Source organism: Pavona decussata, unplaced genomic scaffold, assembly GCF_977016875.1.
Source record: "Pavona decussata unplaced genomic scaffold, jaPavDecu1.1 SCAFFOLD_114, whole genome shotgun sequence".
In the NCBI taxonomy this organism is placed as follows: domain Eukaryota; kingdom Metazoa; phylum Cnidaria; class Anthozoa; order Scleractinia; family Agariciidae; genus Pavona; species Pavona decussata.
This window is the reverse complement of record NW_028145528.1, coordinates 5,815,424-5,831,784: the sequence shown is the minus strand read 5'-3', so window position 1 is coordinate 5,831,784 and position 16,361 is coordinate 5,815,424. Positions and strand designations below refer to the sequence as shown.

The 16,361-nt window shown below is 37.5% G+C and overlaps 2 protein-coding genes across 7 annotated transcripts in view; one reads left to right on the top strand and one right to left on the bottom strand.

Moving 5' to 3' along the window:
* Positions 1–4,131, bottom strand: part of LOC146470441 (uncharacterized) — a 26,663-nt gene extending 22,532 nt beyond the window's left edge. For both annotated transcript variants that reach the window (XM_085122560.1, XM_085122561.1), the window contains exons 1-3: positions 4,047–4,131; positions 3,901–3,940; positions 1,530–1,925 (exon numbers count right to left, since the gene is read on the bottom strand). In XM_085122560.1, coding sequence (XP_084978686.1) covers positions 1,530–1,925; positions 3,901–3,940; positions 4,047–4,106 — 496 coding nt within the window. In that variant the 5' untranslated portion in view covers positions 4,107–4,131. The remainder of the gene's footprint in view (positions 1–1,529; positions 1,926–3,900; positions 3,941–4,046) is intronic.
* LOC146470440 (tachykinin-like peptides receptor 99D) lies at positions 2,117–16,361 on the top strand. 5 transcript variants are annotated; one of them, XM_085122572.1, is made up of 3 exons: positions 2,117–2,291; positions 5,946–6,073; positions 13,865–16,361. In XM_085122572.1, the coding sequence occupies exon 3, from the start codon at positions 13,871–13,873 to the stop codon at positions 14,960–14,962; it is 1,092 nt and encodes a 363-aa protein (XP_084978698.1). In that variant the 5' UTR covers positions 2,117–2,291; positions 5,946–6,073; positions 13,865–13,870; the 3' UTR covers positions 14,963–16,361. The 5 variants fall into 5 exon arrangements, with proteins under 5 accessions (XP_084978698.1, XP_084978699.1, XP_084978700.1 ...); XM_085122573.1 differs by lacking the exon at positions 5,946–6,073; XM_085122574.1 differs by lacking the exons at positions 2,117–2,291; positions 5,946–6,073 and adding an exon at positions 6,843–6,860.

The following is a 16,361-nucleotide window of genomic DNA, read 5'->3' as shown; positions in this document are numbered from 1 at the left end:
CCAAGAAAACAGATTTCTACGTACTAAATACGCTCCAAGTTTCATTCCCATAGCTTTCATGGTCTTGAAGTTACGAAGCGGAGAGAGGGAGACACAAACGCACAATTAGCATAATTTGCCGATTGTATTCGCTATAACGTTTTACCGAACAAACATGGTGAAAAGTTTGCGCATATAACGACCATCATCATAACAAAAAAAATTAGTAAGAAAGGAAAGACATTTTAACATACTCTCGTTTTCCATTCATAGTTTGTTGCCTGGGTGATGCGGTAAATTCAAAGAGTAGATTAGGTACATGTTAAACCATGCTCGTTAGTGTGGCTTAGAAATGAATCACGAACCAAACCTCACTCAAATGTGACCGCAGCAATTGTCACGGATAAACCTAACCTGAGTATCAGGCCTTTCTAAGGCTACGATGAACCATGCTATCGAGTGTGGTCAGAACTCTTTGAATTTGACTAACCTACCTCGGGCAATAAGGATGGCGCGTAAAACATTATAATACGTGGGCCGCATGCGATTATTGCGTTCCCTTCTTTTTTTCAATTGTTTTAATTTGGTTATGTGGGTATTTCTAAAATTACAACTGTAACACTGAATTTACACTGATAACGGCCGTAACCAGTAAGTTATAATTAGAATTTTGACAGACGCCGGTACTTTGTCGCGTACAATGTTGCATGGTCCGATGTGTCCAAGCCTTTCACGATGGAACGAAAATCGAATTTCTTTCGTAAAAATCGAATTGATACACTGGTTAGAAGATATACTACCTAACATAGTTATCAACATACATAAATTACTTACTCACGAGAAACTGTGACATTCAAAACAGGAAAACCAGATGTTAGTTGTCCACGCTACAAGAGATGTTCTGAAGGTGGACGGACATTCACTGTAAGGCCTTGTTGCAACAAGTTTCGGTGGCAATGTTTCAGTGGTACACTCGCTTAGGCGCTTAGTGCCAGTCCACTCGTGGTACTATTTAAATATTTCATTCGCGCCAAAATTTAGTCAGTCATGTCAATTTCGTCTGTTGTTAGTCTCCATGTATCCAAACTGCCAGTTACGTTCACGTTGTCCTTTCGCCGTTTGTCTTTCGTATTGTTGTGTTATTGACTTTCGTTCGCATTATTCTTGTAATCGTTCGTTAGAGTTTCAGTGTATGTATTTGTTTCTGTTCTAGAAACCACTGGTTACGATTTCATGTAAATTACAGTTTGAAGGAACTGTAACGTGCGTTTCAATAGATTTACCGGTGCGTTCGCTGCAGGCCTCAAGTACAACTCGTTTACTCAGTATCTTTAAACGTTACGGTTCTTAAATAAATGTTCAGTAATCAAATTCTTACGCCAACATTCATGTGAGCAATTATAAGTTTATATCCCTTGCTTTAATTTATTTGTATATGGTGTTCATAGTATTTTATTCAATACTTATTTATCCATTTCTTTTGGCAACCACGGGGTTATCAGTTGATTGTTATCAAATGCCAAGTCTTAACTTACTATAAATTCTCTTACCTGGACGTGAGAGTTCTACTTCACAAATGAATGCCCTCTGAGCCTGGCAGCTTAAGTCGTTGTATTGCCCATAACTTACTCCGGGGTAATTCCTGGCAATGAGTACACATTTTCCATCGCCCGAAGGTTCATAGATTTGCCAATGTGGATTGGTCAGCCGTTGTCCAGTGATCCATCGCCAATCACTCTCATTTGTATATGTGGTTGATAAACCAATGTACCACTCGTCACGCGATGCCGTGTTGGAAAGATTTTGAATTTCTTCTCTTATAAAGAGCCATTTTCTTTCTGTTTCCAGGGTAACAAGATGTCCTTCATCTTTCCTGCATTCCCGTTGTGCACCAAACCAAGATGTGGTATTATAGTAAAACCTATACTGCACACTGTCTCGAACAACTAAAATGAAAGCAACATTAAAAATATTTACAAAGCATTACAAGTAATAGATAGTCGACTATGATCGTCCAGGTGATATAAGCCCTGACTAGGAATGTGTTTGTCTCAATGACTGACGTTTCGAGAACTGCGACAGCTAAGCTGAACACACATTTCATTCAACTGCTAATTATTTCCGCCCAAGTTATCAAACCGTCAGTCACTATCACAAACAGCCGTCCTTTTCAGTACTGTTCTCACACACTCAAGCAATCACGCCAAGGCTACTACCAAGCGCTACTAATTATGTTATACAGTGTGGTAATCCACGTTCCGGCGTTTCGTAACACCGCTGTAGCTCGTCCATCTTGACTGACAGCGATACTGGTAAGTATGATTTGTGACTTTGCTGATTCGACAGGAGAAATACTTTAAGCGTTCTTAAAACTACGTCAGCGCCATTTATATCCACCCACTCGTCTGGATCAAAACGTTTTATGAGCTGAGATCTGCGTGTGGTTATATCCAGACTTATCTACTCCCGATACCTTTAAATTCCCATTTTCCGTTTGTTAACCGAATCCAAATTGTCGACTGTTTCATCTTTCAGATCGGGTACTCAGTTCAAAAGACCAATCACTTTACGATTAAAACGTTGAGAAAACAAAGAGTAAGATACGAACAGAAAATGTTTGGAAATGTTACTTTTAAATAAAAGGGCTTGAATAAGAAGCTGAAAATCTAATAAAAATTATCTTGGATACTAGTCCTTAAACGAAAACTTGCCGCGGTCAGCAGGAACCGACGAAAAATCTTTGGCTCCGGCCGACGAGATTTGAACCCATGATTTCGATCATCGTAGCTCTTTGAAAGACAAAAGAGGGCTAATTTGTTTTGCCTTTTCCCTTTTGTTCACGCCTTGGCTGTAATGACAGCCCACAGAATGCTCGTTATTGTCTCATACAACATCTCTACAAGCCAACATAACGGTTTGCAAAGTCGTGCAGAACAAGTTTTTATTAACCTGTTTCCTCTCATAATAAAATTGAACGTATACGCGTATGAAAGTTTCATTATGCAAAATTTCTAGAAATAAACAGCACCAAATGTAGAAAATGCTCAATAGTTTTAATTTGAATGGGCACACCTCATGGTTTTATTCGCTGTCTAAAATGATCTTCGAAGTGCTGCGCTAGATTTTATCCTGGGAGTGAAGCAGTCGATCGGATCATCAATATTAAATTACAAGGGATGGTTCTCTCGTCACAAGAGAGGGTGAATCCTGTCTTGCTCGTCATCAATAATTAATACGGATGATTTGTATCGCATAACCCAAAAGAAACAAGTGTTCTCACGTGACGTGTTTAGTCAAGGAGGAGCATGCGTAAATTACACTGTCATTTATTGGGTCAAGACAACATAACCTAACACCTGCGTTTTACTTTGGAAAAATAAAACCTTATCACCGTCGTTCAATTCGCGCATAGTAGCTGCAGATTAAGTGAATAAAAAATAACTTAAAAAATATATTTTTTTGAGATAAGGCATGCAATATCCAAAAGAGTGTGATGAGTATAGTCCATAGTCCATATAAGGATTAAAAAAATAATAAATGAAAATAACAGATGCAAAACTGTTCCTTCGAAGAATAAAGTTATTAAAATGGTGTCTTTGATGTAGAGCTATACGCCTTCAAAATTAAACTTATTAGTTTCCGAATAAATAATCCATTTTAAGGGAAGAAAATGGATGATTCAGTGTGGGAAGTAATTTAGCTATCGATCCAACCGCTATAAAATAACTGTATTTTATAAGTTCTATCCCATCGTTGTCTCAACTTATTCTTTCTTGCTCCAGTGTGAAGAGAAGACATCACTGGAAGACCAAATGGCCGAACTATTAATTTCTTGATGCGTTTAGTTGAAACCTAAACTTGTTATTAAATCGTTATTTAAAAAAAAAAAAAAGAAAAAGAAACTACCATCCGTAACCCTACCTGAATAAAGTTCCGTCCCTGCTATGAAGGCAAAATTGACCTGCGGAAAATGCATTAAAATTAACATAGCGCGTAAAATTTTGGTTGTCTATTCAATAGGCACTACAAGCTGTTTCCACTCTTTAAAAATGAACTAGACTACTTACAATAAGCCAGACATGCAAGTTCACTGAAGTCAATCGTTTCAAAGTTTTCTGGGCTTTCATTTTCAGTAATCCTTTTGTATTTGGAATTTGCCCGAAATTGAGTGTCACCGCAATAATTTGGGTTTTATTAGAAGTGTCCTGAGAACCATATGCCGAAACAACTGTCAAAATATTGATCCTCTTAAGAGCAGCCAAGAATCAACACATTTTTGTTTGCTACAATAGGAGAAGTCTTTGCTAATTTAAATTTATATCGGTGAATGACAATTCACTCAGCTGACAGGCTCCCATCCCTTTAAATTAGCATAACTTTATTCTTCATTTCAAAGCAAATGTTCACACCCCTATATTAACCAGAACTGCGTAAAGGAAGATCCTAAAATATACTGAATAATAAGCATAAATCTTTTCGTGTGTTCAAGGATGATATGCTCTTTTGTTATTCAACTTACACGAAAAATAGTAAAGAATTAAAAATGATTGACTTGTACTCCGGTCAGCTAACCAAACTATAATACAGTCAACACTGTGCAGAAATGGAATTAAATGTTTTATGTGTAAATCGACGGAAAAAGGACACAAATTATTTTACTCTGGATTTTAATACCATGGATAAAAATTTATTTAGGCCGTAAGTCTTGATATTGTCATTTTATTTGTATATAATACTGGGCCCTTGTCATCAAAACAATATCATGGTAGACGTTGACGCACATTTCCAAAACATTTTCAATGCTGATTAGGAGCAATGTCGTTCAATGAGATCCGAAGACATCATAAATCGAGCGGTGTAATTGGTTTGAATCGCCATTTTGGCGCAGTTTGTTTACACGCCTTGCAGGTTCCATTTTTGAAACCAAACCTTAAGAAAACAATACTGGGAAATAATTATTCAGACAATGGCAGGTGATTTTTGAAATTATGCTTCCAGGAAGTTTTATGCGATGCTCATTTAAGTAGATTTGCCCGAAAGACCAAAGTCTTATTATTTCTTTGCCTGATAAGAAACGCGGATCCAGTAGCTGTTATTACAGCTGCCATGCAAACGAGGCAGCTAGATCATGCAGCATCATGGTGACAGTTTCGCCTCGTTTACATGCTTTTCTGTAACAAATAAAAGCTGTAAGTGCAAACAACTTAAAGCCTTCAATGTTGTTTTATTTTCGACTTCACGGTACAGAACTAAGACCAGTCGGGTTCCTTAAATACGTTAAAATACCGATGTATATACATAAATTGAAAAACTCAACAAGGTGAATGTGATGTTAGCTATAAAATGGCTACAAAAATATAAATAAAAAACAAGTAAAAGGAAATTTAATTTGGCATCGTTGACAATAACTGGTTAAGCTAGAATGGAAAGCAAATGGTTACCAACAGTTTTCCCTCCTGTCGACTTTTTTAAAATAATAATCTGATGTCTTCTATACTATTTTAAATGAAAGAGTGAAAAAATTTTCCCTTCCATTATATACTGCTACTTATTTTATTTCTCCTTTTATGAGCTTTGTTTTACTGTATATGGAGTATGCCACGAAAAAGTAGGTGTATATAATTTTAGCAAAATTTAAAATAAAATTGGAAAAAAAACCGATCGACTGAGGAAGTGCAACTTTTGCATTCAATTACAGGATCGCAAATTAAGTTAGCTATACTGTATTTGATATCAAGGCACTATGCTAGCTAGTCATTACAAATTCTTTTGTAAAATGTATTTCCGAAAAGTTGATAGACAAATGCACTAAGAAATTGAGTCCTTTGAGTTATACCGCAAAGCAGCACGAATTCAATGAAAAATTTACGACAAAACAAGAAAATTAAAAGCCTAGTTGCCAAGAGGTATATTTAATAATTCATTTCGTTTGCATGCTGATCACGTCAACAGCAGTTTTATTCTAGTCATGCGTAGACGACTTCAGCGTCAAGGTCAAGCAACTTGCACGCACACTCTTCTCTAAAGTTCCACATCCTTTCGCTCTGACAAGGGAAGCACTTTAGGAGATTTGGCAGAAACCTGTTTACCTAAGGTAGGCCCAGTGGCGTTCAACAACTAATAACCTCCTAAATAAATGTTTCCTTGGACCGACCAACAGTCCATTGAAGTAGCGTGAAGACGCCGGACGGCCATTAGTTAATAGTTTTCCGGCAGAAGTCATTACTTTCCAAATCGGCACTCGATTTTATTGAGTCGGTAAATTCTAAACTTATTTTTCTGTTGTAAGCCACCGGACTGTTACCAAATTAAAGCTTAAGATGATGCATGTCGAAAGGCGACATTAACTTCAAAAATGATGATTTTAAAAAGAAGCATACGTTTTTGTATAGACTGTGAGGAGGCACCTGCTTCGAGGAGGTTTGCCCGAAAATAATAATTTCCTGTTGATTAGAAAAATTCAGGTTTCATTATAAAAACCAACCAACCCACAAGGATAGCCATTATGACATGACAAAAATTTCAAATTTCACGTAGAAGAGATAAGACTTCAGTTCTGCTTTTAAAAAGTCTTTGTTCGTTTTCTTGCTGGATTTTGAATAAAATCGAAAATTAAAAATTAAAATTTGAAATTTAGAGAAACAGTGATCCATCCTCTTTGATCTTATCGCTTATCGCTAGACGAAAGCGTCAGTAAAGATTGCATTTCTTTTTCAATTAATAGCAGCGATGAATATAATTCGCCTCAGTCCAACAACATTGCTTTATTACCGTCTGCAATTTCAGACAGTTTTTCTCCGTTTGGCTGTTGCAAACCGATTTTCCGTGTCTGACAAAGGAACAACGATTACTGAAGAGCTTGGAGATTTCATAATGTAAAGGTAAAGCCTTAGCATTTAGTTTCAAATTTTATATTCTTGTCAGAGACGAAAAAGAACATTCAGTGAACAGAAGTTAACATCTGGACGCGCACTTATTTCGTGTTGGTGTGTTAATTATGGTCGAAGTGAACAAGTCAGACAGACAAAAATTAAAATAGACAGTCTTATTAACGGAAATGAGTGAAAGATGTCTAAAGTGGTTCTAGATTAAGAAGAAATGAGTAACTTTTTAGCTAAAGATTATTTTGTCGGTAAATTAAGGTGGTCTTTTTTGCCTTTTAAAGCCATCCAGGTGAACTTCGTTGAGGTATTACTCCTGAGGGATGACCATTTTGCTTGATTTTAGTTTATTACATGGCCGAAACATTTCGTTTCGAGCTTTTTTTGATAACAAATTCCACACAGAAAACCTATGTTTGAGGAACATGGTTGAGCACAAACGTTTGTGCCCATTAATTAGTGTACTGTTGGCAAGTGCTGTCCGAATGTTAGGTGACACGTGATATAAAAAAATATAAATTTAAATTCTAACACGTAATACTACATCGTGAGTATTTTTCCAAACTTTCGGCTGCATAGCTTTCCAACGACTTTATAAGGAAAGAGATCTTTCCTGTTCTTTATTGGAGCAAAAGCAAGAGAAAGGCAGAAGATGGGCATGGAAACGCGAAAGGCGTCTGAAAAACTGGCTTTAGATTGCGATTGCTAACTGACGCAATTGAGGAGCCAGCCCTTTGTTATCAGAAGCAAGCCAAAATTTCAATTTAAAGTACCCCCATCGAGAGCGAGTCGATCAGGCATATTGGCATTTAATTTTTACTTGCTATTGTATTCTGTATTAAACAACGGCAGCCCTCTTCTCAGCGTTCATGATCAGTGGCAACCTGACCAAGCTCTCCGTCCATTTTTAGTTCTTTTTTTTTTTTTTTTTTTACTGTCCTCTAGCGGATAAATTATCAGTAGTATAAATTAGAGGTTTCTCTCTTAGGCAGCTGATATCTTCTCTATAACAGTGGACCCAGATAACCTGCAGTTCTATTGTGTTTTGTGTGTTGACATGATATATCGTTTTGTTGTTCGTTCTTTTGTCCTCTCGACCAATAATGTGAGAGTCTAATGACTGTTTATTTTATCACTTAATTCCGTTCCATCGTTTGTTGTCGTATTTTGCATTTATTTCTAGCCACAGATGGCAGGCAGTAGGCATTCATCACAGTAATTTAAAATTTCGATGCAGACCAGGTAACGAAAATCCTGATTGAGACCGCTGAAGAAGAGCAACTTAAACAACGAAGGGCTAGATGTGTACACTTTTTGTATGGAGCCTGGGGGCAAACACTGCCCGTCTCCATAGAAACGTTTGTAAAATTCTCAGACTGAACGGAAGTATGTCTTTCCTGTTACAAATTTTAAGGTGTTCTTTCCAGCAGTGTCGAGAGACTTGTGTCTCTGCGCCCACCTAGGACTCCTAGCATTTACATGGCATACATGGTTCCCTACATGTGTCAAATCAACAGACACTACAGCGGGTGGTCGGATACCAAACATGGTATCAGATTACGAATCGTAAAGATTGGAATATCTTTTTAAAGAGAAGCAGGGGAACGCTCCGGTGGCATATCTATTCGGAAAGCCACTACCCACCTCAGAAATTTAGATTAAAGAAAAACGCTTTTTCCTTGGTAAAAGGTTTAATATTTAGCGCTATGACCTGCCCTCCCCTACTCAACAACAGCGCTGTGAGGTCTTAACCCACCTAGCATCAGCATTGTTCAATGAACTGCGAATTGTGATGTATTTCTCAATATCATATATATGCTCACTTTTAAAATTGTGATCCACATCACGATCATGACTGCTAGGCAGCCCACACATTTTTAATTTCTTTGCCTCTATCAGCCAGTTATCTAAATTTTGCTTTGCCCGCCCCCTCCTTGCCCCGATGCATCCAACTTCACCGGTTGCACGTGTACTCGTTTTCTCTTTTATCATTGACGTAATTTTTTATCGTTACCGCTGTGATCGTAGGTGTATGTTTTCTTCCTCCTCAAGAATACGATTCAGAAATATAGTCTTTTCTTATTTGGACAATAAAGTGCAAAATGATTATCTCCGGGTCCTCAAAAGATGTGTTCTACCTACTGATTGGGCTATATTGATTAAGATGCAGATTCTACCGCATCGGATAATGCACAACCTACAGCTTCCGTATAGTCCGTGCCAGTTCGAGATTTGGTGTCTATTATTTAGGGAGTGACAAATCCAAATCGGGAAAACTGGTGCAGTAATACTTTGTTACAGGTGTTAGTTTAATTAATTTGTGTACAATGAAGTAACCCCACTAAAGGACGGGTACAATGCATAGCATTTTGGGAGACAAATCAGTGTCCTATTCTAACTCTTTGATTCACGTTGTAATCGGTTCCGGAATGCTCAACGATGTTGTGCCACGCAGTTCCAGATTTCACTTTCTCGAGAAAATTAAATAGATTTTGAACTCGATATTTTGTTTTTAGCGACTGGAGAACTCAGGACCAGTTATATTCTCAGTATTTTTTGTGTATAAAGAACCTAAATCATATTTTGTGTAATAGGCTAGGGCACGTAGTTTTGTTGTTCGCTGCAATTTGAGGAGTACGTCGATGTAGACTAATCAGACGCTATCGATTGAAAAAGCAGGTAAAAACATAAAACTCTACAACAAAGTTTAGTCTTAACACGATTTGCCTGGACTGGCGCTGTACAGACATCTATCACACGAACACCAGAACAGTGTAACTGAAAAGCCTTATGAATAAACATGTGGATGATTTGCGTATGACACGGATATCCGGGCCTTTCAGTCAACGCTCTTTGTACCACTGTGTATTATGATCAATCAGTTGGTTGACATGTTTCCCAGTTTCTGCTTGTAAATCATACAAACGTGTCACAAATCCACATTATGAGGTCAAGTATTGGATCTTTTTTTGTTTCTTTAGAAATCTAGACACCATCGTACGTTTGGTAACATATTTAGTTTGACTTTTCGGTTGATATTTCCCTTCTATTTGCGGTTTCATTTTAAACCTGATTGGCTGCGATACAATTATACTCCTAAAATTATCTTTTGTATTCTTGGTTTTCCGGTTTTAATATTGGGCTTTTAGCTTATTACTACAATTGCTGTCAGAAATCAAAAGTGAAGACTCCACTGTTCAAACAAAAAGGCGAAAATTTTAAGATAATAATTTCATCTGGCGTATTAATTTAATGATATGATTGTTCCAAAATTTAAAAAAAAGTGCAATTTTATAACATGTGAAAGTCTGGCGTTAATAATTCATTTGCTGATTTATTAGTTATTCGACAATTTATCAAATAAAGAAAAAGAAAATTTTGAAATGATAATTTTACGCTTGCCTCTTTGATCGCATGACTATGCAAAGTTACAATTTCGATTCAAAGCATGTGAAACTCTGGTTCTTGATCAATAATGTGGGCTTTACTTTATCCGTCAATTTATCAGTGAGTGTTACTTACAGGAAACTAAAAAGTCATACAATCCGAAATATTGTGTAATATACGCGCGATCTTTCGCAAGAAGATACCGAAAGAAGATGAGCTAAAAAAGTAATTTGTTGACATTTGGTTGACGTCCGTGGCATAATCAACTCCGCTTCATAATAAATTGATGTCAGGTTTTGTGTTTTCTTTACTGTAACTATTCCCGACGTTCGCTGATGATGGCAGAAGCCTTGACCCCGGCTTTAAGCTCTGAACTCTTGTCCCAGTGAGTTGTGTTAAATGGAACATTTCTGCCACACTAGGTAGGAGCTAAGTTAAATTTTTTTTTTCTTTGCCTCGCAATCAAGCGTCAGAGTTAATTTTGAAATCAACTGAACGTTAGGTTTTTTGATGCTTAGATGAATTCATGAAATCTGTGGTATCTAAACTAAACCTCACATGAAATCACTTTTCCACAGCCCAGAAATCAAAGTTGTTTGGCCTTGCCATAAAACATAAAGTCGTTCACTCCAACGGTGGCCCAGAGGATTTTTTTTTGTTTGTTTGTTCGTTTGTTTGAATGATTCGTATTTTCCTGCGGATTTTTATTTTTTATTCTTATTTCTTATTTTTTTTATGTCAAAAATATAACCTTTCAACAGCGAAATATAGACTTAACAAATTTATTTGGGGTACTGTTGTCTTCTGCTTTCCCAGATCGTCGTGTGCGAGCCAACAAAGTTTGACCTATTTGTTTTCTTACCCTAAAACTTCAAATCGCAGAACATTGTAGGCAACAGGATCTTAATAATATATCCTCCAAATTTCCGAGTTCCAAGCTTGGCTTTGTGGAAGAGGTATATCTGGCTTTAACCGCATATTTGCCCCTCGGAAAACAAAGGGGATTAGTCTCGCAGTGTAACGAAGGTTTGAAGTGTTATTTCGGTTAAGCATGAAAACGCTATTTTTTCTTCATAATTCAATCTGAATTTCTGATGCCGACAATGATATTTAACGAAATGAACCATCGAGTTTTTTGCATCTGCGATAAAAAAAAAACTGATTTCAAAGACAACTTAATATTTTATTTGACACAAATATCCCTAAAAAGGTACACGCAAGGCAATAGATACATAATGGAAAGCGAGACTTCTTTATATGCTGATGCGACTGTCAGCGTCTTCCATAGTCGCGGGAAATAACAGTTAGAATTCGTTTCTCACAACCTGCCAATGAACTCAACGTTTTGAAAGTGCATCATGGCTGAAAGACCAAAGCGGTTTATTCAGTTTATATTTAATTCATGTATCACTGACATTACTTTGCAACCTTAAACCTCATGATTTAGTGGAAACGAATGTTTGGTTTTATCATGCAACAGATCGAGTCGATAAGCTAAGGTAATTTGGGATTCGAGTATTGACATTTGAAGCGTTAGACCGTCGTCAGAGGGAAACGAATGATTTTCGTTTTATCAACCGAGTCGATAAGGTAATTTGGCTACCGTAAACGGAGATTCGAGTGCTGACGTTACGAGCGGTAGCCCTTCGTCAGATCAGTTTAGTGTTGACTTTTTTTCTTTTTTGTTATGTGTGTTTTTGTTATGATCAATACAATGATTGTTACCGATTCCAAATGGTTTTTCTAAAATAAGTCGACAAATTTTGTCAGCGTAGCTCGTAAGCCGCAAGGCTTCATTATTTAACCATAATTTCTACCACCTGCTCGTTCGGTCGGGCCTTAACTAAAAGTTTTTGCTTCAGTTTTTTTTTTTAAATTTTAAACCTCTAAACCTTCCCTGGAAGCTAAGTATTCGACTATCTTGCAAGAACAGTCAATCAACGCAGTCGCAAGTTTATATTACGATGCAAAAATCTTTTTAAATTCAGTTTGTTTTGCACTGAAGGCAACAATTGAGGCAAATGCCATGTGGTCGTTCTTGTGAGTAATAAATTCATCTTTGAAAACTGAGGACGTCATGGAAAACGCAACAACTTGGAGGAAAAGAATCCTCGGCATGTTACTCACTGACGTGAGTTGGAACTAGCGTTGACTGTACACAAATATAACTTTCGCAGGTGATTTCGTGTAATCCTGAACGATGACTCGGTAAATGGACTGTTTGTTTATTTGTTTTTGCATAACAATCTGATCATCACAAAAAGCAAAGATAAAAAAACCAAAATGCGCGGTTTAGTTTGCGGGTGGACATGCTCACTCCATGCTGATCATCCGTTTAGTCTGGGGTAGACTGAAAGCCCTCAAAAATAAAAAAGAATAGAGAAAGCAAAGATTAATGGTAAAAAAGAACGACATCTCGACCGTTCTTCGCCCAAAACAAAGTGTTTTAAAGCTCTAAACTGAAAAATTCAGTTTTAAGTAACAAAACTGTAAAATATCCGTTCATTAACGCTTCAGTGTTCTAAGTAGAACCTGAATGACGAACTTGTCAGTCGAATAGAAGTGCTCATGGTCTCTCATGTACAGCTTATACTAAAGATCGCAGACAACCATGACAGTTCGCTGTCATACATCGAACGTCAGTTCGCCGGTAGCGTTATCGGCTCGGTGGTGGTATTCGTGAGTTATCGTAGCAAAGCCAGTGTGTGCCTGTATATGGTGAACAAAGGCCAAGCTTAAGGGCTGAATAGAAATAATTGCCGAACATACTGCCTATATGGGCTTCATTGCATTTTCATGTAAATTTTTATAATCAATCTTTGTCTTTTCACTTAACAAGCGGATGAATCAGTCATTTCGTTTACATTTGCATTTATTTTCTCTGTTCAAGTCATCCAATTTTCCTTTCCTCTCCGTAATTTGAAAGAGCCATGTCATGTCCGGCCTATCTTTTGAATTGTTCAAAACAAGAGGACAAAAGCCTCCAAATTAATTTCAAATTGAAGGAAAGCGAAAGGTGCCAGTTTACTAAATTAAAGATTTAAACGAAAAATTTAAGACTGGGAAAAATTAGGACAGATTATTCTTAAGGCAGCTTAAATTGAATTGTTGGACATTCAGTTCTAGCAGAAGCACTCTTCTCGTGCTTCACTCACACCAATGTCACCAACAATTATTTATATTTATCAAGCCTATATATAGAGTTTTGCCAAACTTAGATAGACAAACTTTATACAATTAAACTTGAGTTTTGGAAATAAATATTTTCAATTGTGAAATGGTTAAAAAATTAAATTTTAAAGAAAGCAAATATAATGCAAATTCTTCGGACTATGTTTAGCGTTGACTTAATTACAGACAAGAAGCCGGAAAGCACTCAAATGTGAGATGAAGCGACACTTTGTGTCTCACAGCTACGCACGCATTTGAAAGCAATCGCTTCCTGTCATCCTTCGGGCCAGGCGATGCTATTCGTGATCGATCAAATTGATTGTAATAGCGTCAATGTTTATTAACTTTTAACCTGGATTTTTGAGACTTTGGCAACCAATGACAAAACCGTGACGAACTACTTGATCTCCAGATATTGTTAAATTGCTTTGATTTCACCTTTGCAGGTCAAAATGAACGCAAACAACTCTTCAACGTCAAATAATACGACCATGGAAGCAAGAACGAAATGTGCCTTCGAGAATCCAGGTGACACCACAAAAGCTCTGATCATCGCAGGCTTTGCTGTAGTTCTGTTTTCATCTTTACTTGGCAATTCCCTTCTGGTGCGAGTGGTTATGAGAGACAAAGAGGCGAGAAAGAAGTTTCCTTTCAATTACCTCATAATCAACATGGCGATTGCGGATATTCTAAATGCGTCTTCGGCAGCGCTTGTGTTTATCTCGTTTCTCGTGATCGGTCGACTCTGGTTGTCGGGCATCTTCGGAGTAATAACCTGCAAGGTATCATACTTCTTGGTAGTATTTTCTGTGGCGGCTTCTATATTGACCGTTGTCATGATGGGATTGGATCGCTTTTTGGCTGCCCACGCAACTATAAGGCCATTCACGAGAAAAGGAGTCAAAACCGCCATTGTATCGATATGGCTTTTGGCTGGACTATTGGGTTCCCCATTTTTGTACAAAATGGTGGTACTGCAAGGCAAGAATGGCAAATATTACTGCATTGGAAAATGGAGCGAAAACGCAGAGACACACAACCAAATCATGAAGATTGAAGAACTCGCAAAGTTCATTTTATTTTACGTGGTGCCCTTGATATTTGTGGTGATTTTCTACGCCATCATCGCGTTGAGAATCTGCAAACGAAGCAAACTTCCGGTTGGGACGAAAACGCGAACCAAAATCGTGCAACAGAATCATCGCGTTGTGAGCATGATCGTTGCTATAGTTGTCATATTCGCCGTGTGTTGGCTTCCCGTGCATGTCAATCATCTTTTGCGGTCGTATGACGTTCCGACATACTGTGGTCTGCCGGCTTTCCTTCCTCTGTCATTTTTTTGGCTGGCTCATGCCAACTGCGCCATAAACCCGTGGATTTGGTTTATGTTCAGTGGACATTTTCGTGGTTTGCTGAAACAGGTGGTCAGCTTTAGTGACCTAAAGGTCAGAAGCGAACAACACGTACCACTGGCTCCGAAACAGAAAAAAAGCGAACAAATAGAAATCAGGGACACGGGGAATGCAGCTAAAACAGTGGTCTGAGCAAAAACAGGAGCCTTCCCTGATTGATTCCTGGAAAACCTGTGGCACAATTTAATAACATAAACCTGACTTTTACTAAAGCAAATTCTAGACTAACAGCTGGGTCATGATCACGGTCTGCTAAAAGCATCAGAACTAATGGTATTCAGGACACGGACAGTGGGGTACTAGTGCATCGTCAATCATACACAGTAAAACAACTGCCGGTTTTTTTGTGTGTACTTGCATACGATTTTCCTCTTCGTGTTATCTGGATTTCAGTGGACGTTCCGACAATTTCCGAACATCTCCGAAGATTGCAAAAGATGGCCCTAGGGTTTCTAGAGAAACTGACTGTGGCTCACATGACTTGCGATATTTATGGGAGTATTTTGTCAAAACTGAATCAAAGTTTACATCCTGTTTGGGCAAAAAGCTCTTAGTAATCCTGATTTGTGTGTCTGGTGTGAAAAGTAGACTTGTATGCGGGAGATCGGTGTTTATTATCCTGAATATCCTGAGGCAGGTTTAATTTTTGTTGTTAATGTTTACACTATACATAGCCGGCCGGAAAATTACCCAGGTACTAAATCAGTATTGACTGATGGAGCATCAGAGTATTATTGTAAACTATATTATGTTTATATTGTTAATTATAGTTTTATGTACATAAACTGCAATAAATTAAATTAAAATGATCTACAAAAAATTAATGTGGGGTAGCAAACGAAAATTTGAAAAAATTAAAGACTATGATCTTTGCGGTACCGCTACCACTAAGCTATCAAGCCTTTGGGGGCAAGGGCAATATCAAAGAATAAGCAACGGTGCACTAAGTTTAATGAGCCAATTCTAAGCATATCATGCGTCAGAGACTCTGGATGAAGGAAGTAATAAATCCGTAATGCAGATAAAGTATTTACTTATTCACTTGTAGCACAACCACTAAGATTTAATTAAGTCATGATCGTTGATTTTTTTTCCATTTGCATTGTTATAATGCTCTGATTCAGTTCTTCAGCATCACAACAATTGACTAAGTTCTATTATACTGGCAAGGGGCTTCTGAGTCTGAAGTCGAATAGATGAATTTTTCATATTTTGAACTACAAAATAAATCAGTGGCTTATGTGTCATCTTTTAGCATCGCTTGACCACTGAACGGCTGTACATGCTCTGAAACCATTCAGGTAAATTCACATCAATACTAATGGCACCCCTTTTTGTTTTTTGCTCTTTGACTTTAATATGATGCCAGGGTTTCCTACAGTTAAAAGGAAATCATAAGCTCTTGATTTCTCTACCTTATAGGGAGCGGCGGAAATCGAACCTACCTCATATCGGGTGCTTGTGTCATAAATGAAATATAAACGTCATTGTATTACTTAACAAATCCATTAAAATTAATAATAAAGTGGAA